This window comes from Anomaloglossus baeobatrachus, chromosome 5 (genome assembly GCF_048569485.1).
Source record: "Anomaloglossus baeobatrachus isolate aAnoBae1 chromosome 5, aAnoBae1.hap1, whole genome shotgun sequence".
In the NCBI taxonomy this organism is placed as follows: domain Eukaryota; kingdom Metazoa; phylum Chordata; class Amphibia; order Anura; family Aromobatidae; genus Anomaloglossus; species Anomaloglossus baeobatrachus.
Genome location: NC_134357.1, coordinates 516,099,081 through 516,122,506, shown reverse-complemented (window position 1 = coordinate 516,122,506; position 23,426 = coordinate 516,099,081). Strand labels below are relative to the sequence as shown.

The 23,426-nt window shown below is 45.9% G+C and overlaps 1 protein-coding gene across 1 annotated transcript in view; it reads left to right on the top strand.

Annotated features, from left to right (window-relative positions):
• LOC142312866 (uncharacterized) overlaps positions 1–23,426 on the top strand; it is a 297,096-nt gene that overhangs the window by 92,654 nt on the left and 181,016 nt on the right. The window contains 5 exon segments of the mRNA XM_075351851.1: positions 19,460–19,627; positions 19,757–19,936; positions 20,019–20,142; positions 20,226–20,323; positions 22,184–22,274. Coding sequence (XP_075207966.1) covers positions 19,460–19,627; positions 19,757–19,936; positions 20,019–20,142; positions 20,226–20,323; positions 22,184–22,274 — 661 coding nt within the window.

Genomic DNA, 23,426 nt, shown 5'->3' with positions numbered 1-23,426 from the left:
ATGATTGGGGTTTGAAGTGGTCAAAATATTTTGATACCCAGGGACCTGGGTCTTATCCAGTTTCAGTAGCTGCAGCACCATCAGCCCTGTGGGAGAGGTTTCAGCTAGACTGCTCCATAGAATCTTGAACAAGTCAATATGCATAGTGTCAGACAGAGGGATAGGGTGTGGGGTAGGGAAGTGCAAAAAGGGAAGGAGAAAGAACAATTACAAATTGGTAAAGTGAAAATGGCATCACTAAATAATTTTTTTCATACAACTCCAGGAGAAAAGGAAAAAACCTTGTTTGAGTGTATTTTATGCAACAAAAAGTGAAAACGAAAAAAGTAACTTTCTGGTTGTGTATGATCATCCGTCTCTAGAGCCGAATATGCTCTTGGAGATGGTAACACTCTGTGGGATCAGCAATCCCAGGTGTAGAACAGAGCTCCCAAGTTGCAGATAAAAACAGGGAATTTCACTTCACTTAGGAACAAACCATGTCAAGGCACAAAAACCTGAAGAATCGGACCTAACATACGTCTGCTCCTCGCAGCCGTTTCCTGTAGCAAATGTTCAATGCGGTCAAAATAGAATATCTTGCGGGCCTCAGATGACAAAGTGCATAGTCTTTTTCCTCTTGCGAGCGGGTCTACCCTGATGGAGTTTGGCCATGTAGGTGAGTGGTGTCTCTTTGAAGAGGACCTATGCCAGATTGCCGGTGGCAGTGGCTCTGGAGGTGTGAGTTCCCAATTAGAGATTTTTGGAGTAGGGAGCTCCAGGGTCTCACAGAACTGAGGCAGGTCTGACTTCACATTGAGTGTGGCTGTGCATTCATTTTTTTCTAGCTGTGACGCTAAAGGGACACTCCCACCTGTAGAGGATCTGTTTTTATCTCAGGTTGTCCAGAAGGGGTTGAAGCAACCTCCTTTTTTGCAAAGTAACCCATAAGAGGGCTGGAAGGAATTGTATAGGGTGGCCTTCATGTTCTATGGAGTGCAATCTCCTGACTTGCTTCATGACGTCTTCTTTGGGTTTGTAGTCTGTGACACAACATATAATGTCCCTGGGTGTCTGAGAGGAACATTTTGGTCTGAGGGCTCTATGTACCCTATCCAGACTGATCACATGGGCTGGGGGAGCTCCGAGAACCTTGTTAAATATAGCTTGTATGACCATAGACAGATTATTTTCTTCATATTGCTCCTGAAGACCTATAATCCTTATATTGTGTTGGCGTTCCCTGTTATCTAGAGCCTCCAAGTGCCTCTGGTAATCTCAAAGAGTTTCATGCTGTGCCACTATTGTAGACTGAAGTTTGGCTATGTAGTTTGGCGTTTCGTCATAGTCGTCATCCAGTCTCTGGGCAATATATTGAATATCTTGGCGGACATTAGCTATTTCTGACCTCACCTCTTTTATTTCCGGCGCTACGGATTTCAGATCAGCTTTTGTAGGGAGCTGAGCTATGCAGACTCTCCAGTCTCCATTTGCTGCGTCTTTTGCACTATCAACTGGAAGGAATGGAGTACCTAATGTAGAGGAGTACTGCATTGCTGGCTGTGCACATCTAGACATAGAAGGGGTAGCTGAGATGCAGAATTCCTCTGTTAACTCCAGTGCCTGTGAAGGGTTATCAGCTACTGCCCTTGCTTGGCATCTCTGGCGTTTCGGGGGGGAGGGGAGGGGGGTGTAATCTTTGGAGCTGTCTGCTGGGCAGTGAGAATAACCTCCTGCTCCTGTGTGCTTTCTCCCCCTATGGCAGCATCTCCCACTGCAGTGGGGTCCATGGGTGTAGTAGTACCTGCTTCTCTGTCCCCTGTCTCCTCGGCATGCTGCTCCATCTCCCCCAGCTGTTCAGTTAGTGTCAGTGTCCGGAGGCCATCTCCTCTGTTGGAGCAGTCCAGTGCCATCTCCTGGGATTTCCCACCGCAACGTCGCCATATTGCTGGAGTACATCAGGGCCGCATCCAGATGCAGGAAGGCATCCAGGGGTCTTGACACAGAGATGAGCAGCGGGGAAAGCATAGTTCTGGTCGGGGCCTTTTGCTGGGACACAGACGTGCTGCTTTACTGCTTTGAAGGCCATGGCTGTAGGGAACTCCTGAGCCGCGCCCCTTACTCCGACCACATCCAAGACCGCCACCCCAGAACTGAACTTTAAATAAAGTTCCTCTGCACTAGAGATGAGCGATGTTCAATTCGAACCGTTTGCCAATTTCAAATTCAAGTGATTTGGGGCGGTGTTCGAGTCGTTCGACGAACTCAAACTATTTGCTTCAAGTTCGGCCATTCGAGTTACCGTTCGATAACGGTTCGATCACCAAAAGCGTAGCTAGTTACTAGCTGGCTTTTCACTGTAATACTGTCAGTCACTGTTACTAATGATATTATCAAAATTCAGCGTATAATGTGCGGGGGGGGACGAGGTTTAGATCAGTGCTGCTGAGTGCTGAAAGAATGGCGATCGCCATTTTTTTTTCCTAACCGCGCATACAGTGGGGCGGGCCAGGCTGTCAGCCAATCACCGACACACACAGCAAAGTGGATTATTGCCAAACAAGCAAGGGCATGTGTCATTTGCTGTGCATGTCACATGTCATTGGCCTATAAGACCCGGCCATTTTCCCCATCGCCGCCATTATCTCTCTGCTGCGAGTCTGCGACAGTCACCGCCCCCGCTGCTGCTGCTGCTGTGTGCGCTATACACTTATACAGTGCAATCTACACATCGGTTTAGGGATTAGGCACTACTTGTAATTTCAGCCCTTTTCAGGTCTACATTACAGCAGTTCATAGCCATTTTTGCTAGGCAGGTCTGTGCCAGCGCTGTGCAAGGGTTTATCACAGCGTCTGCCTAAATCAGCTCAGGCGTAGTTTAATTGTCTGGGATAGTAAGTGAGGGTTCCTCTGCTGACAAGAAAGCTAGACCACCTCTGCATTGTACACCACCTCTCCATTTTTGCTACGCCATTTTAAGTGCAAAAAGTGCAGGCAGTTCCTTGGGGCATAGTTTCATTTTCTGGGATAGTAAGTGAGGGTTCCTCTGCTGACAAGAAAGCTATACCAACTCTGCATTGTACACCACCTCTCCATTTTTGCTATGCAATTTTAAGTGCAAAAACTGCACACAGTTCCTTGGGGCATAGTATCATTGTCTAAGATATTCAGTGACGTTCCTCTGCTGACAACAAAGCTACACCACCTCTGCATTCTACACCACCTCTCCATTTCTGCTACTCAATTTTAAGTGCAACAAACAGTGTCCAATTTGTTCACAAACAAAATGAGTGGCAAAAGGACAGATGCTGGTGGAAAGGGGAACAAAAGTGTTGGAAAGGGAAAAAAAGTTTGTGTCTGTGGGGTAGGTGGTAAAGCAACAGTAACATCTGCTGAAGAAAGACCATCTTCCAGCAAAAGTAAGATGTCTACTACTTTCCGTGGACAATCTGATATGATCCCTTTGTTATGGAAACGACCATTGCTACCAAAGGTAGATGAGGCACAAAAACAGCAGATGCTTGAATGGATCTCAAGTGCTCCATCAAGGGGCCTCTCCTCCACCTCTACTTCAACATCCCAAAGACTCTAGACCTCTGAGTTGTCACCCCAATCGCACTTGCTTTCTACCAGCTCTCAAGTCTCCATCCGCCCTGCAGAGTATGGGGAAACAGAGATGGTTGAGTCTGCAGAGCTGTTCAGTCACACTATAGCCTGGGAATCAGAGGATACCTGATTGGAATGGCAACTTAACTATTCGGTCAGGGCAGGAAGAGGTTGGCTCTGAGGATGAGGGGAGTGTAAATACACAGGGTGATGATGAGGTTGTAGATCCCACTTACTGTCAACCCACAGTCAGGCACTCAATGAGGTCAGCAGAGGCGGTGGATGAGGATGCGACTGACGATGAGGTTAGCTTGCGCCTTCCTGGACACAGACTGAGTACTGGAAGCACTTCAACAACTGCATCCTCAGCCACAACTCTGCCTCTTTGGTCGGCAGAGTCGGGATGGCTCTGCAGGTCGCATGGGCTCTAAGCCTTGCCTAGCCTGGTCCTTTTTTGACATCGTAAAGGATCTCCCAACTCATGTTATCTGTAAGATTTGTCGCCAATCTCTAAGTAGAGGCCAAAACCTCAATAGTTTGACTACTTCGTCAATGAACCGTCACATAGATATGAAGCATAAGTCTCAGTGGGAAGCTCACTGTGCTGCAATGTGGCCTAGCGGAGCGGGCCAACCACCGTCTGCCCCTTCAAGTGCATCCGCGCGCTCTTCATCCTCTATGACTGTGGGGACAGCAGTCACACATGCTTTTGGACGCAGACCTTCCACCTCTTTAACCGCAACAGGCAGTGTGATTGGCAGGTCATCAGTTGTTTTGGAAGTGGAAACAGCTGCTGGTGTTGAGCTCTCTCAGACATCGAGAGCACCACCTTTGGATGAAGGCATCATTATGTCTCCTCCAGCACTTTCCTCACAGACTAGCAGTTTTCCAGGGACAACTTGCTCAACGCCTTCTCAGCACAGCAGCCAGCCCTCGGTCCCTCAGATATAGACAAGTAAAAGACCATTTCCTCCTAGCCATGACAAAGCTAAGAGATTGACTTTCACCATCTGCAAGCGGTTGGCTACAGAAATGCTGCCTCTCCGCATGGTGGACACAGAGGATTTTCGAGACCTTATGTCCGTCGCAGTGCCCCAGTACCAGATGCCCAGTCGCCACTACTTCTCCAAAAAAGGTGTGCCTGCGCTACACCAGCATGTCACACACAACATCACCGCTTCCTTGAGAAACTCTGTGTGTGACAGGGTGCATTTCACCACAGATACTTGGACCAGTAAGCATGGACAGGGGCGTTACATGTCGCTGACTGGGCACTGGGTAACTATGTTGAGAGATAGAGAAGGGTCTGCTGTACAAGTCTTGCCGTCCCCACGAGTTGTGCTTCAATCATCTGTATGTAGAAGTTCTTCAACTGCTTCTGCCTCTTCCACCTCGTCTGGGTCTTCCACCTCTGCCCAAAGCCTGACTGGTCAGGCCACCCACGTTGTAACTGTGCACAAGGAATCCTGCACACCTCCTTACTATGCTGGCAGCAGAGCTCAATGGCATCAGGCGGTCTTTAAGTTGAAATGTCTGGGAAATGTGAGTCACACAGCTGACCAGTTGTGGTCAGCTCTGGAGACCCGAGTTTCATCAATGGTTGTCTCCACTCGACCTGCAGCTAGGGAAGGCCGTGTGCGACAATGCTGCAAACCTGGGTGCAGCCGTTCTCTGGGGCAAGGTGACACACGTGCCTTGTATGGCTCACGTGTTGAACCTTGTTGTCCAGCAATTTTTAACCCGCTATCCCGGCCTAGATGGGCTTCTGCACAGGGCATGGTCACTATGTGCTCACTTACGGCGTTCACACACCGCAGCTGAACAACTTGCATTGCTCCAGAAGTCTTTCGGCCTGCTGATTCACCGCCTGAAATGCGATGTGTCGACACGCTAGAATTCAACTCTCCACATGTTGCAGTGACTGTGGCAGCACTACCGAGCCCTGGTGCAATACGTTATGACGTATAGCCTGGGCCAAGGAAATCCAGAGGTGGAGCAGATCAAGCTGCTGGAGTGGTCTCAGATCAAGGACCTATGCACCCTTTTGCACAGTTTCGACATGGCGACGAAGATTTTTAGCGCTGACAATGTCAATATCAGCATGACAATTCCAGTCATTTACATGCTGGAACACACTCTAAACAGTATTCGAAGTCAGGTGGTGGGACAAGAGGAAGGGGAGGAAGTACAGGAGGATTCATATGCGGAAGATCTACAAGGTCCAGACGGTCAGCATCACCAAGGCAACAGGCATGGGATGGTGGGGGAGAGGAATTAACAAGGGCACATGGTAGCAGCCAAACTGTTGAGGAAGGTGCAGGAGCCCAGGAAGAAATGGAGGACAAACTGGCGATGGGCATGGAAGACTCAGAAGATGAGGGAGACCTTGATCACATTTCTGTTGTTCGAGGTTGGCGGGAGAGGTCAGAGGAAGGAAGCATGATTCTCACCTCGCCGCCACCAACACAGCAAGGACTTGGTCCTCATGGATGCGCAAGACGCATGAGCGCCTTCTTGCTGCACTACCTACAACATGACCCTCGGATTGTCAGAATCTTAGCTCGGCTTTTCCACTAAACACCAGTGGTGCACAGAGTGAATTTCACAGTTCTAACTTGCCAACCATGGGACTGTCGAATCATCATCAGTCAAATCATACCAGCAACACCGTATCTGGTCGTAACAGCAATTTTATGGAATCGTTTCATGAATTTTTTAGACCATCCTTTGCAAGGCCACAAGACACAAAAAGTCAGACACATAGTCAACGCCTGCAGAGGATGATACAGGAGTATCTCCAAGTGAATATCGATGTCATGACTCTACAACTGAAGCCTTGCTCATTTTGGGCTTCCAATCTGGAAAAATGGCCTGAGCTTGCCACTTACGCCTTGGAGATCTTGTTGTGTCCCGCAGCCAGCGTTCTCTCGGAACGTGTCTTCAGTGCTGCTGGGTGTGTGCTGACAGATAAGCGCACGCGTCTGTCCAGTGACAATGTGGGCAGACTAACGTTCATCAAGATGAACATGTCATGGATCCGCAAGGACTTTTCTAGCCCTGTGTCATCCTGAGGAGACTAAAGGCTTGTGGATTTTTGAATGTGCTTCATGAAAATCAACATGTCAAGTTTGCAACTGGGGGACAATTGATGCCCCTTAAGTGGTGTCTGTGGCCCAAATTTTGGAAAAAAAGGGAGACTCTGGTTGGAGTCCCCTTGCTGTGTTTAAAATAATCCAAGATGAATAAGTCATGGATCAGCAAGTACTTTTCTACCCCTGTCATCCTGGGGAGACGAAAGGCTTGTGGATTTTGATTGTGCTTCATGCATATCAACATGTCAACTTTGCAACAGGGGGACATCTGATGCCACTTAAGTGAGTCTGTGACCCAATTTTTGGAAAAAAGGGAGACTCTGGTTGGAGTCCCCTTTTTGTTTTTTTTTAAATGTTCCAAGATGAAGAATGGTTGTTAGGATAGATCTATTTGTGATAACACCAACCAGACCACAATATATATGTATATGGAGGCTCGATTGCACCAACCATGAATATAACACCAAAAAGATATGTGCAAGCCAAGTAGTAAAAATATATAATTTTTATTACATTAAATAACCAAAATATAAACACACAATGGATCAGCCCAGAAGGACGGATGATATAATGGGAGGCATAGGGCACTTGTTATCGTATACCGGATTATCAAAGAGTAGGTAATGCATATTACAGTAGGAGCAGTCTAACTGGCTTTGGCCCCTATGAGTAGTTACAGTAGTTATAAATATATATGTATATATACTCTACGGGACCAAAACCAGAAACAGCATAAACATCAAACCATATGAAAGGCAATTACCAACAAATCCGGAGAAGTAATAGTGCCGCAGCCACCCACCAACACACTGACGCGCGTTTCGCACCCCCAAGGTGCTTCGTCCAGGAGTGATCAGCAGTAAACATGTTGCCCTCTTTATAGGTATGGGGATCCTCGTAAACATGAGTCCGGTGTGCAGGGTCCTGATGTAATATCCGGAACCCGCCCCGGTTTCCATAGTGATATGTAAACAGGTATTTATCCTCCATGGACGATTCCGTCACGTCATTTCCGGGTATGTTTAATCACATGAATCAAGTCGCCATGGAGACAGAGGTCATATCCGGAACCACAGAAATACGTCACCCGCGTTTTCAAGTATCTATGGTAACATATGTATAAATCTAGCAAGGGCCTTCAGGGTACAGACGTAATATCCGGAATACGTCCCGGTCGCCATAGTGATATATAAACAAACATAGATGCGTGTCTTACGGAAAACAATTGCGTAACGTCACTTCCGGATACGTCAGAAAACAAACCGAATCACCATAGAAACACAGGATACATCCGAAAAATACCCCACCCTCTGTCCTGGCGATTGCCGCACTATACATCACACAGAGGAACATTTAGTAATGAGGTCAGGAAATAATTATCACAGATATATCCTAAATTTGGGGCAAATACACATACATTAGTCCCCATGTAAAGAAATGCTGTTTAAAAACGCCCAAATATAATTAAACACCATGAAAGATCATATCATTACATTACATAACGTGCATAGTATATAAATAAATAAATAATTCAATCACCATCCATATAATTACACAATAAACTCTGGTTGGAGTCCCCTTGCTGTGTTTAAAATAATCCAAGATGAATAAGTCATGGATCAGCAAGTACTTTTCTACCCCTGTCATCCTGGGGAGACGAAAGGCTTGTGGATTTTGATTGTGCTTCATGCATATCAACATGTCAACTTTGCAACAGGGGGACATCTGATGCCACTTAAGTGAGTCTGTGACCCAATTTTTGGAAAAAAGGGAGACTCTGGTTGGAGTCCCCTTTTTGTTTTTTTTTAAATGTTCCAAGATGAAGAATGGTTGTTAGGATAGATCTATTTGTGGCCAAACATTTTTGTAACCCAGACCACAGCATCATGGACATGAAATTGCTGGTATTGAAAGGTAACTTCAAGTCCGAGAGAGATAGGAGACTATAGGAGTACAAACTTATGATGACCACATTCAGAGCAGGAATAAATTTGTCTCATGGATTCATGTCTTTTTACATCAATTAAGAGATGTGCTCCTCAGAGCATCCGGGGGCATCACAGCCCTGGACCAGATTCTAATCAGAGGACAATAAAACTTTCACACTGAACTGCAGCAATATTTATGGCCACAACAGTTTGTCCTCTTGCCATAGTGATAGTTCTGCTTCACATAACTTGTTTTATTTACTGCCCCATTCTATGTCCTGTTGTGTATAAATATGTGACTCTTCAGATTTTGTGTTATACCATGCCTGATGAAGAGACCTGAGTAGTCTCGAAAGCTTGCTATTATTACTATCTTTTCAGTTAGCCATTAAAAGGTATCAACCACTGAGGACTTCAGTTCTTTTAAACAATTTTTTACCAAGATGAAAAATTCATGGATCCGCAAGGACTTTTCTACCCCTGTGTCATCCTGGGGAGAGTAAAGGCTTGTGGATTTTGATTGTGCTTCATGCAATTAAACATGTCAAGTTTGCAACTGTGGGACAATGATGCCACTTAAGTGGTGTCTGTGGCCCAATTTTTGGAAAAAAGGGAGACTCTGGTTGGAGTCCACTTGCTGTGTTTTACATGATTTTAGAAGGGCATGACATGCCTATATCTGTGTTTCCTCCTCCTTTTACTCGTCCAGCTCTTTTCTTTTTGCATGAGTATATGTACATGTCACTTTTCCATGTGTTTGTGGTGTCTTGTGAGTTGTTTGTCACCGTTTGGACACCTTAGAAGGTGTCTTCTATGTGTTTGTATGTGTTTGTGTTTGCCTGCCATTGTTTTCAATGGGGTTCGAAGGTGTTCGTCGAACGTTCGCCGAACACACCCGCCGTTCGATGAACCGAACCGAACTCGAACACTAGGGGGGTGGCTCATCTCTACTCTGCACCGGCAGAACCCGAATGTCAACACGTCCGCTCATCTCTAATTATACAGTGGGTACGAAAAGTATTCAGACCTCTTTAAATTTTTCACTCTGTTTCATTGCAGCCATTTGGTAAATTCTAAAAAAATCATTTTTTTCTCAATGTACACTCTGCACCCCATCTTGACAAAAAAAAAAATAGAAATGTAATAAAAATTTTTGCAAATTTATTAAACCAGAAAAACTGAAATATCACATGGTCAGAAGTATTCAGACCCTTTGCTCATACACTCATATTTAAGTCACATGGTGTCCATTTCCTTGTGATCCTCCTTGAGATGGTTCTACTCCTTCATTGGATTCCAGCTGTGTTTAATTAAACTGATAGAACTTGAGTTGGAAAGGCACACACCTGTCTATATAAGACCTCACACTGTATAACAAAATATTGAGATTAACTTTTGTTATCGACCAAATACTTACTTTCCACCATAATTTGCAAAAATTGCAAAAAAAAACCTCTTGCCAAATCAGACAAGGTGATTTTCTGGATTTGTTTTCTCACTTTGTCTCTCATATTTGTGGTTTTACCTATGATGTCAATTACAGGCCTCTCTCATCTTTTTAAGTGGGAGGACTTGCACAATTGGTGGCTGACTAAATACTTTTTTCCCCCACTGTAGCACATTTAATGTGCGTTCACACTGGCATATGGCAAGCACATAAATCAAACAAGTGCTATACGATGTTTTATCCGATAGCACGTAGCCCAATGTTATATTATGGAGCAGTGCCGATCAGTGATTTTTGTCTCATGTCAGGTGCCAATAGGCAGGACGAGACAGGTGACCTGACAACTGAATAGACAGAATCAACTGACTAACAGGACTAATAGTGTTGAAGAGAAATCTCATCTAGTGGAAGCTTGCCTTAAATACCCAGTGCCTCTCAGCAATAGGCTGAGAGGTGCTTCCTAGGAGTGGCGCAGTGTCCCCGTAAGAGGAGGGCATTGGTGCGCGCACTCCCTAGGAGCGGTCCTGTAATGAGCGCACAGACTCCGGGAGGCAGGTGGAGGAGGACTGACGTGGAGCGAGCAGGTATGCCAGGCAGCGTAGAAGCAGATGGCCATGAATATGAGTCAAAACGCATCCCTGCAGCAAGGGAGAGGCAGGGACGCAGCGTTACAGTACTATCCTCCCCTTACAGCCCCTCTTCCTTAGGGCTGTAGAAGGGTTTTTGTCCTCAAAGTCAATAGTAGCCGGCAGATAGCCGGAAATCAGGACAGGCAGGCAAGACAAAATCATATCAAAGTCAATGGTAGCCGGCAGACAGGCGGAATTAAGGTCAGGTGATATTGCATGGATCCAAGGCAAACCTAGAAAATATGGACAAGACAGACAAGATAAAACATAGAAGGAGATCTTCTCTGATTGCGTATCTCCTACAAGTTCAGGAACAAGGCATTCGGGTTCAGACTCGGGCATTGGATGCACGCACAACATCAACAAGAGCTTCAGGAGGCATCGGATGGCAGCTTGGAGATGCACTATAGGTTCAGAAACAGGAACAGGTTCAGATTGGAGCATTCCATCCACGCACAACACCGATGAAAGCTTCAGAGGGCATCAGATGGAGATTTCCACACACGACACTGACAAAGGCTTCAGAGGACATTGGATGGGAGCTTGGAGAAGCACCATGGGTTTATGAACAAGTTCAGATTGGCGCATTCCATCCACGCATGACACTGATGAAGGCTTCAGAGGGCATTGGATGGGGGTTTCCACGCACGACACTGACAAAGGCTTCAGGGAGCTTGGAGATTCACCACAGGTTAAGGAACAGGAGCAGAAGCAGGATTCCTGAAAACAAAAGGCCTCTGGAAAGACAATTAGGTTTTGTCATGATTCACCTTTGGCTCTGCTTCCTGCAGAACCATTTTGTTTTGTTTATTGTGCTGTTGTTTGTATTCTCTGGGTCCTGCCGGCGGGGCTTGTTCTGTGCCTCGTTCCTGTAATCGCCTTGCCTTATCTAAATTAAAGCCAGACTGTAGTAACTTATTAGATGCAGCCGTAAGTTTGAAAGAACTTAAACTTGCATTAAGCTCGATGACCAATAATAAATCTGTGTACGTTGTACACACGCAGCTCCGGTCTGTGCACACGCAGCTCCGGTCTGTGCACACGCAGCTCCGGTCTGTGCACACGCAGCTCCGGTCTGTGCACACGCAGCTCCGGTCTGTGCACACGCAGCTCAGGTCTGTACCCACGCAGCTCAGGTCTGTACCCACGCAGCTCCGGTCTGTACACACGCAGCTCCGATCTATGCACACGCAGCTCCGGTCTATGCACACGCAGCTCCGGTCTATGCACACGCAGCTCCGGTCTGTGCACACGCAGCTCCGGTCTGTACACACGCAGCTCCGGTCTGTACACACGCAGCTCCGGTCTGTACACACGCAGCTCCGGTCTGTGCACACGCAGCTCCGGTCTGTACACACGCAGCTCCGGTCTGTGCACACGCAGCTCAAGTCTGTACCCACGCAGCTCCGGTCTGTACACACGCAGCTCCGATCTATGCACACGCAGCTCCGGTCTATGCACACGCAGCTCCGGTCTGTACACACGCAGCTCCGGTCTGTGCACACGCAGCTCCGGTCTGTGCACACGCAGCTCCGGTCTGTGCACACGCAGCTCCGGTCTATGCACACGCAGCTCCGGTCTGTACACACGCAGCTCCGGTCTGTGCACACGCAGCTCCGGTCTGTGCACACGCAGCTCCGGTCTGTGCACACGCAGCTCCGGTCTGTGCACACGCAGCTCCGGTCTGTACACACGCAGCTCCGGTCTGTACACACGCAGCTCCGGTCTGTGCACACGCAGCTCCGGTCTGTGCACACGCAGCTCCGGTCTGTGCACACGCAGCTCCGGTCTGTACACACGCAGCTCCGGTCTATGCACACGCAGCTCCGGTCTGTACACACGCAGCTCCGGTCTGTGCACACGCAGCTCCGGTCTATGCACACACAGCTCCGGTCTATGCACACGCAGCTCCGGTCTGTACACACGCAGCTCCGGTCTGTACACACGCAGCTCCGGTCTATGCACACACAGCTCCGGTCTATGCACACGCAGCTCCGGTCTGTACACACGCAGCTTCGGTCTGTACACACGCAGCTCCGGTCTGTACACACGCAGCTCCGGTCTGTACACACGCAGCTCCGGTCTGTACAGACGCAGCTCCGGTCTATGCACACGCAGCTCCGGTCTATGCACACGCAGCTCCGGTCTGTACACACGCAGCTCCGGTCTGTACACACCTCATCCAGCCCCATGACAACCAGCACAGCAGAGTCCTGCACACACTGAGGAGCTGACCATGTGACCCCTGACTCCTCCCCTCCATGTGACATCATCACAGGTCCTGTTAGCACAGAACAGAATAGCCATATATCCAGAGGGCTGTGCAGGAGGAGGTATGTGGAGATTCCCCATTACTGGGCACAGGGTGTGTTAACCCGTGCAGCTCTGTGACTTTCTTTGTGTTCTTCGTTTGCATATTTCTATGAATTGTGAGGTTTTTGTTCCTTTTCCTCTGATAGATACAGACGCCCCAACTATGAGAGGCAGGAAGTGAGGAAACCCATCTGCCCTCCGTCCTTGGCCCCTTTCTTTCTCCCCACACAGTATAATGTTCCCTTTGTACGGTCATCCTCCCTATACGCTTGTATAATGCTCCCAAGTCCCACACAGATAGTATGGTACCATACACCCCACCACGTAGGTGTAAAAAATAGAAATTAATATTTTTACACGCATATACACACTGGAGATCAAAATTAGAGAACAATGTATGATCACTTCCTTTTTTAGAAATAACGTAATCTACAGTGATGAACATTTGAAGGTTTTGTGTAAGGGGTGCACCATGCCACTAGAACAGTGTTTATAAAAGATCCAAAGTTTATCAACATAAAACCTTTATTTTGCCCAAAACGTGATGATCATAATTGGAGAACAGCAATGACTGTAGCACAGAGAAAGATTATAACTACATTTTCTGAAGGTAATAACAGTCACCAATCGGTAGGGAGTGTACAGACCTTTGCTTTGAATGACTTCAGCACATCTGCAGCCGCAGGACATCACTAGTCTCTCAAACTGCTGTGGTGTGATTTTGGTCCACTCTTCTTCCACTCTCTTCCACAGTTCTTTGACTGTTGTGGGTTTCATGGCCATAAGTTTGTAACCAAGGATTTTCCAGAGGTTTTCTATTGGGTTTAGATCGGGACTCTAGGCTGGCCAATTTTGTTGTTTCAATGTTTTCTGTTTCAAGTAACTGCTTTACCCGTTTTGCTGTGTGACGGGGGGCATTGTCCTGCATGAAAATTGCTGGCTGATTGAGTGATGAATGCAAGTAAGGAACCACATGTTGTTGAAGAAGGTTCTGATACACACTTGCATTCACTCTGCCATGTAGCTGTATGAGAGGTCCAACTCCTGCTATAGAAAATATTCCCCAAACCATGACACTTCCTCCACCAACTTTCACTGACTTCTTAACATACTTTGGGTTCAGTCTTTCCCCAGTTTGTTGACGAACATAATGTTTCCCATCAGACCCAAATAAGTTAAAGGGAACCTGTCACTAGTTTTTTGCCCTATAAGCTGCGGCCACCACCAATGAGCTCTTATATACAGCATTCTAACATGCTGTATATAAGAGCCCAGGCTGCAGGGTAGAACATAAAAAACACTTTATAATACTCACCTAGAAGGTCGCTCCGGTGCACAACGGTTGGATGGGTGGCGCCGTTCTCCGGCACCGGCGCCTCCCCTTTCGGCCATCTTGGTCTTCCTTATTCTGAAGCCACGATGCATGACGCATTTACGTTTTACATATTAAGTCCTGCACAGGTGCACTTTGATCTGCCCTGCTCAGGTCAGATCAAAGTATTGTAGTGCGCATGCGCAAGACCTCAATGCCGTCGTGTCGGTATGACGTAGACGCGAAATGCACCCCGGCTTCAGAATAAGGAAGGCCATAATGGCTGAAAGAGGAGGCGCCGGTCCCGGAGAACGGCACCACCCATCTGACCGTTGTGTAGCGGAGCGACCTTCTAGGTCAGTATTATAAAGTGTTTTTTATGTTATATCCAGCAGCCTGTGCTCTTAAATACAGCATGCTGTATATAAGAGCCCAGTGGTGGTGGTCACAGCTTATAGGGCAAAAAACTGGTGACAGGTTCCCTTTAAACTTGCTTTCATCACTAAAATGTACTGTGGACCACTTTTCTGTCCACACAACATGCTCCTCACCAAAGGTGAGTCTAGCCTTTTGATTCTTTCTGCTAATGAGAGGTTTGGTCACTGCAGAGTGGTCTTTCAGACCAAATGCTCTTAAACGTTTGTGACGCTGTATGATGAGACAGATCCTTACCTTGTTCAGTGCTGAACTGGCGAGCAATTCCAGCTGCAGTGTTGAAACGATTAGGGTACCTTCGCAGTTGCCTTCAGCGGAGTCCATCACTATGGAAAATAGCGCAGTCCGTTAACGCACTGCGCTATTCTCCATAGACTTGTATGGACAACGCACTGTAACGCAAGTGTCAGCGTTACATCCGCCGGATGACGCAGCGTCGTTATTTTGACACTGTGTCGGGCGGAAGAAACACAGCATGTAACCTTTTTTGAGCAGCGCAATCCGTTGGATTTCACTGCGCATGCTCTGTTTTTATGTTTTTTTTTAAATCACAAACTTTATTTTGTTTCTCGGTGGCCGAACGTTCAGCTGAGCGCCCGCCCGCCGGCATGTGAGAGCGCTCAGCTGAACGCCCGGCCACCGGCATGCCCGGCCACCGGCATGTGAGAGCGCTCAGCTGATCATTCACAATAGTCTGCTGCCAGTAAAACTGTAAAGAAGAAAAAAAAAAAAAGAATTTAAAAAAAAAAAGCTTTCCGTTGTTTTGTACGATCCGTAGCATCCGTTGTGCCACTATATGCAACGCATCCGTTGCATCCGTCACACAACGCAATGCTACGGAAGCCGTCCAACGCAAGTGTGAAAGTAGCCTTTCCCATGGAGCTTTTCCACATTATCCTGTCTTCTCTTGCAGCCTATTTGAGGGACTTGAAAGAGTTTGTGATGTCATAAAGATGCAATGTAATCAAAATCACAGACTTGGAACCACCAACTTCTCTTGCTATGGCTGATTGGGTCACCCCTTTGACCTTCATCTGGAAAACTTTTGGTATGGCACACAATTTTTGCAAAGTCAGTGCAAACTGAAAAGTTAGGCTACTTTCACACATCCGGATTTTTGCTCTGCGGCACAATACGGCGTTCTGCAGAAAAACCGCAACCGGCTTTTGTAACGCCGGTTGCGGTTTTTTTTTGCATAGACTTACATTAGTGCCGTATTGTGCCGCAGGGGCTTGCGTTCGGTCCGGTTTTTGCCGCATGCGGCAGATTTAGCCGATGCCGCGGCTGGATCGAACGTTCCCTGCAACGTTTTTTGCTCCGGCAAAAAACACCGCATCGCGCCGCATCCGGCCGCTGCGGCGCATTTTTCAATGCATACCTATGGAGGCTGGATGCGGCGCGATGCGGAAAAAAACGCATCCGCTCGCCGCATGCGGTTTTTTCCACTGCGCATGCTCAGTAGCATGCCGCAACCGGAAAAAACCGGACGGGCCGCATGTAAAAACTTATGCAAAGGATGCGGTGTTTTCGCCGCATCCGTTGCATAGTTTTCACAGCCGGATTGAGCCGCAGTGCTCAAACCGGATGTGTGAAAGTAGCCTTAGGCTGCCAGTTAAATAAGCTTTGTCAGATTAAGAAAATTAACACCAGGTGCCAGATTAACACCAATAACTTGCAGGTATCTGAAAGTGTTCTCTAATTTTGATCAGTGTGCTTTTTGATTTATCTAATTTACACTTTCATTATGTGTTTTTGAAAAAATTCAATTTTTGAAGTAAGCTTAACCCCTTCACGACCGCGGACAGTAAAGTTACGTCCTATTTTTACGTGACTTTAACGACCAGAGATGTAAATTTACTGCCAAAAAGTCATTTGATTGCCATTACCATTGCAAGGGCTTTCAAATTATACTTCCTGCTGTTTCTTACAGCAGGGGACCTTTGCTTGATCACGGGGGGTATTGATTGCTGTAATTGGCTGTTCAAATCTAAACCGCCAATCACATCAATCGCACTGTTTTCGGCTAACAAAAATGCCCCAAACAGTGCAATCCGGTAACATCCAGCTATGAGGTGCTGCAGCAGCACTATATTATAGGCTGGAGGCTAGCGAAGACAGTGCCCCCACCCTCTGCAGCACTAATTGGAACAATTGTGCTATGAATCGCTCCAATCAGCCTGGGGAACCCTCCCCCAGCATGTCTATGGCATGCAGCCATGCACCCGCTAGTGCCATGCCGCTGCCGCCGCCATCCGATCCCCGCTCCTGCTCTCCTCCTGTAAGTATTGCGTGCTGCTCCCGTGCTGCCCCTGTGCACTGCCGATCTGCAACCCTGCCCTCGTCGATGTCCCCCCCCAGATCTTCCCCTACTGTGATCTCTCTATCTGCACCCCCTGCAATCTCTCTATTCTGCTCCCCGCGATCTTTCTATTCTGCCCCCGGCGATCTCTGTATTCTGCCCCCCGCGATCTCTGTATTCTGCCCCCATTCTTCTGCTTCTGCAGTCGGTGCGATCCCTCGGCTTCTACGGTCTACCCCTCGGCATCTGCTGTCCTTCTCCTATGTCCCCTACTTGCTGCCACCAGGTCGTCCGAGGTCTTCATTGGTTCGATCGCATCTGCTTCCATCGCTGGGTCCTTCCTGGGTCCTCTCACATGAGCCGTCCAACTTGCTGCCTGCTGCTCCTGTAATAAGCTGTCCATCTTGCTGCCTTCTATTCCTCCTGTAATTCCTCTGTTCAGTGATCCTCCTGCTAATCCTCTGGCCTTGTGAATATAATTTATTTTTTTTTGTCTATATCCCCTGTCCCTTTTTATACCTCATCCGTCCGTGCGTCCTGCAGCGGCCGATCGCTGATCAGTGATGCACATAACGGATCGGTGTCTGTGCTCAATTTTAGGCAGGGCATTTTTTTTTGTCCGTATTTCTTGTTGCTTTTTGCACCTTATTCGTGTATGCTTCCTGCAGTGGCCAATTAGTGATGCACATCACTGAGCGGCGTCCGTGCATTTTAAAGGCAACCCAAAGGATGACCAAACAATTGATTACCACTACATATAAGATATCTGCGTACTCAGGAGAAATTGCACAATACATTTTATAGTGCACTTTTTCCTGATATCCTTGTAAAACAAATCAACAATTTTGTGGTTAAGAAAAAAACTTTCACAGCTCAATGTTATAAACCTCCGTGAAGCCCCCAGGGGTTCAAGGTGCTCACCAAACATGTAGATAAATTCCTTGAGGGCTCTAGTTTCCAAAATGGGGTCACTTTTGGGAGAGCTCCATTGTTCAGGCACCTCAAGGGGTTTCCAATCCTGACATGGCGTCTGCTAAAACAAATGATTTGTTGCACATATGAGGTATCAGCGCACTCAGAAGAAATTGCACAATAAAGTTTATGGTGCATTTTTTCCTCATACCCTTGTGAAAATGCAAAATGTTATGGCTAAAGTAACATTTGTGTGTAAAAAAAAAAAAAAAAAAAAAGTTAAATTTTCATTTTTTCTTTACACATTGCTTTGGTTCCTGTGAACAACCTAAAGGGTTAATAAACTTCTTGAATGTGGTTCTGAACAGATTGAGGGGAACACTTTTTGCAAACTACTTCTGAGTGTGCGGTGATTAGAATTATTGTTTCAGGTCATTGTCATGTTGGAAGACCCAGCCACCACCCATCTTCAGTGCTCTTACTGAATAAGGTTGTTGGCCAAAATCTTGCGATACATGTCCCATCTATCCTCCGTTCACAGTGCAGTCGTCATGTCACCTTTGCAGAAAAGCACCCACAAAGTATGATGTTTTCTCCCCTATGCTTTACGGTTGGCATGGTGTTCTTGGGGTTGTACTCATCCTTCTTCTTCCAAACACGGCGAGTGGAGTTGATAAAATAAAGTCCTATTTTGGTCTCATCTGACCACATGACCTTCTACCATGCCTCCTCTGGATCATCCAGATAGTCAATGGCAAAGTTCAAACGGGCTTGGACATGTGCTGGCATGAGCAGGGAGACCTTGCTTGCCCTACAGGATTTTAATCCATGACTGCATAGTGTGTTACTAACTGCAATCTTTAAGACTATGTCCCAGCTCTCTTTAGTTCCTTAACCAGGTCTTTCCATTTAGTTCTGGGCTGATTCCTGACCTTTATCAGAATCATCCTTCCCCCATGATGTGAGATCTTGCATGGAGCCCCTGACCGAGTAAGATTGACAGTCATCTTGTGTTTCTTCTATTTTCTAATAATTGTGCCAACAGTTGTTGCCTTCTCACCAAGCTGCTTGCCTATTGACCTATAGCCTATCCCAGCCTTGTGAAAGTCTATATTTTGTCCCTAGTGTCTTTAGACAGCTCTTTGGTCTTAACCATGGTCGAGAGGTTGCAGTGTGATTGATTGTGGACAGGTGTCTTTTATACAGGTAACGAGCTCAAACAGGTGCAATTAATACAGGTAATGAGTGTAGAGTAGGAGGGCTTCTTAAAGACAAAAATAACAGGTCTGTGAGAGCCAGGTCACCTACCTTGGTTTTTGGTAGGTGATCAAAATCTTCTTTCATGCAATAAAATGCAAATTAATCATGGAAAGATCATCTGTATATATAGTAAACAGAAAAATAGAATACAAAAGAAATATTTTTGTTTATCCATGCAAGACAAGGTGAATTCATATATGTTTTCTCTTTTTATATTTTTACATGGAATTCTTTTATTTTATATCAGCTCACAGTTTTCCCATTCAGGTCCCTACAATATCGGATCCTCTGTGTAGATCTTCTATATAAGAGACTTTTTCTTAATGAACCATCAAGGATGAATAGGGACAAGGACAAGATGGCGGAGAGGATATTACACCTCACCCTAGAGATCCTCTTCCGGCTTACTGGAGAGGTGAGAGATTCTGATGACGTCACATTACATCATTCTTATCTATGGGAATAACAGATGGACAGAACTGGAGAGGTGAGGACTCTGGAAATGTCTGTAGTGAGATTTATTACTGTGTCTCTCCATAACCAGGATTACACAGTAGTGAAGAAGACCTCTAGTGAGTGTTGTCAGGACCCTGTGTCTGAGGGATGGAGAAGACCCCAGAGCCCAATCAAGGGGCCTCCACCTCAACCCCTGATACATGAGGACATCAATGACCGAAAGATCCTAGAACTCATCTACAAGATGATTGAGCTGCTAACTGGAGAGGTGACACTGCTGGGAATGCTGGGACATTATACAGTAACGCTATGAAGGGATCGGGGGATGACGGTATCATTGTTTGTGTCAGGTTCCTATAAGGTGTCAGGATGTTACCATGTATTTCTCTATGGAGGAGTGGGAGTATTTAGAAGGACATAAAGATCTGTACAAAGAGGTCGTGATGGAGGATCCTCGCCCCCTCACATCACCAGGTAATAGACAGAACTAAATACACACGACCTATAATTATCTGTATGTAAAGAATGAATTCAGTCCCTGTCTGTGTTTCCTCCAGATCTATCCAGTAAGAGGACAACACCAGAGAGATGTCCCTGTCCTCTTCTTCCACAGGATTGTAAGCAAGAAAATCCAGATGTTTTTCAAGATTATCAGGTAGGTGAAGAGAAGGTGCCATGAATTCTCCCTATGATGTGTACAGTCCCTGACAAAAGTTCTATCGCTTATCCATGTTATGTAAATAAAAGCTTATAACCTGACTTTAAATTCATCCATTGGTTTCATAAATTTCTTTTTTGAAAGCTGAAACCACCCAAATTTGGTTTAGGTTATGAAAATAAAGTTGCTGCAAAGCTGAAATATTGATCATTTAACGAACACAGAAAGGTCAGATTTTGGCAAGACAAAAGTTTTGTCGCCTTGTCATATAATGCACCCAATCCTAGTTTACATTCTCACCTGTGCTCACTAAATGATCGGTTAATTAGTGGGTATGTTTAAAAAGAAACCCAGCACCCCAGACCATCAGTTGAACTACAACTTGACCTCTAACAACATGCCAAACATCCACCCTGCGACCAAAGCCTTGATTATCAAGAGGCTGAAGACCAGATTCATTGCAGAGGTGGCTAGCACCTTTAATGTGTCTCAGCGTCAAGTACAAAGAATTAAAAAAATATTTGAAGAGACTGGAGATGTTTTTGACAGGTCCAGCAGACTCTGCAAGACAACTGCTCAGGAGGAACGTTTGTTGGTTAGAAAATCCAAAGCCAGTCCCTCTTCCACTGCAGCAGAGCTCCAAAAGGCCTGGTCACCTCAAGTCCCTGTGTCAACTAGAACAGTTTGTAGGATTCTGTCTCAAAATGGCCTCCATGTTCGAATCAGTGCCCAGAAGCCAACACTAAACAAAAGGCAATTAAAAAACCATGTGGCATTTGACAAGTTCCAAAGCCTGCTAAACAGATGGATTCTGGAAAAGTGGCAGAAGGTGCATTTTTCTGATGAATCTTCAGTTGAATTACACAACAGCCGCCGCAAATACTGCAGGAGACCTACTGGAGCCTGTATGGATCCAGAAAACAGTTAAGTTTGGTGGTGGAAAGATCATGGTTTGGGGTTACATTCAGTATGGGGGTGTGCGAAACATTTGCAAGGTGTAAGGCAATATCAATAGCCTAAAATATCAAGAAGTATTACCTACCTCTTACATTCCCAATCATAAAAGGGGTCAAATTCTGCAGCAGGATGGTGCTCCATCTCATACATCCATCTCTACAACAAAGTTCCTCCTGGCAAAGAAGATCAAGGTGCTCAAGGACTGGCCAGCCCAGTGACCAGACATGAACATCATTGAGCATGTTTGGGGTAGGATGAAAGAGGAAGCTTGGAAGACAAAACCAAAGATTCTGGATGAATTCTGGGAGGTATGTAACACTACATTGTTTGCAATTCCTGATGACTTCATCAATAAATTGTATGAATCATTGTTGAACCGCATGGATGCAGTCCTTCAAGCTCATGGAAGTCAAACAAAATTTTAAATATGGCTTTAAGAGCACCACAACGTCATTCACCAATGTTATGCAATATATTTTTGTAATAGAAGTTAATTATTTGTTTGAATTTCACATTACTTTCTGTGGGCGATAAAACTTTTGTCTTGCCAAAATCTGACCTTTCTGTGTTCATTAGATGATCAATATTTCAGCTTGCAGTAACTTTATTTTCATAACCTAAACCAAATTTGGGAGGGTTTCAGCTTTCAAAAGAGTAATTTATAAAACCAATGGATGAATTTAAAGTCAGGTTATAAGCTTTTATTTGCATAACATGGATAAGCGACAGAACTTTTCTCAGCGACTGTACACAACTGTGAAGGTCTTGTGTTCAGTCTTGTTTATCCACCTGTATTATATGCTTTATAATTGTGTAATGAGAATGCATGAGATGGCAGGATTAGAGCGGATCATAGATGTGACTGCTCCATCTGTCTGTGACTTTTTACATTTGTTTCAGGGTGAAGATCTGACCCATATTAATACTACAGAGACATACGTAAGCGGTGATGAGTGGTGTAAAGAGGAGATTCTTACATATGACTACCCAGGTGAGTGACCACTAAATACAGAGTCAAAGATTTTTCTCAGTCAACGGCTGCTTTATCAGTTGCGTAGTCCCGCACATAGACCACAGCATTTTCTTCCACTTAGACTGTTCATATTACTTTGGGCACTTAAAGCCCTTCTTCTATAGCACTTACAGCCTATAATTAGAAGATTCTGACCCTTACCTGACCAGGTCTGTAATCTACAAAGCCAAATTACAGTGTACATAGAATGTGCTGACAAGTTAAACAATCACTTAAAGAAAAATATTTTGAAGGGCCTCTAAAAGAACATGGAGAGTAATGATGTTGCCTTTTTAAAATCCTGGCATCATGAAGTATGAATCTACCGTTTCTCCCTTCTGTGCTGCTGAAAGTTCTCATATAATCCCTACAAGACCAAGTCCAGCCTTTATGACCAATAGTTCATAGACAATATAAAATGTGCAGTGAGAGAAGTGTGAATTTCTGAACAATAACAGCAGAGCTTTTTATTATTATTATTTAATTTTCTTTTTATAACTCCTTAACACTGGTGATATGGGTTTTCATGGCTATCATTAAGGGGTGTTAATCCTCAGTGACACTTTTTCACAGCACAGAGGATTATATGTGTAGTGCACCCCCAACAGGCGAATATGCAGTAGGTGTTAGGCTAGGTTCACATTTCCGTTATTTTGCATCAGTCACATGCGTTGCTTGATGCTTGTGACTGATGCGTTTTACAATGGGTGACAAGAATTGAAATTCATTGTCACAAGAAAGCGGATTCCGTTGTAAAACGAGTGATCGTTCACAATAGCCGGCTGCCGGCTTTTGAGAGCGATCAGCTGATCTCCCAGCGGCCGGCTTCTGTGAACGATCAGCTGATCAGCCGGATATTGTGAACGATCAACTGATCGCTCTCATAAGCTGGCAACCGGGAGGTCAGCTGATCACTCTCATAAGCCGGCCGCCAGCTTTTGCGAGCGATCAGCTGATTACCCGGCGGCCGGCTTCTGTGAGCGATCAGCTGATCTCTCGGCCACCGGCTTTTGAGAGTGACTGATCGCTCTCAAAAGCCGGTGGCCGGAAGATCAGCTGATCGCTCACAGAAGGCGGCTGCTGGGCGATCAGCTGATCGTTCGGCCACCAAGAGAGCATGCGCAGCGAAAT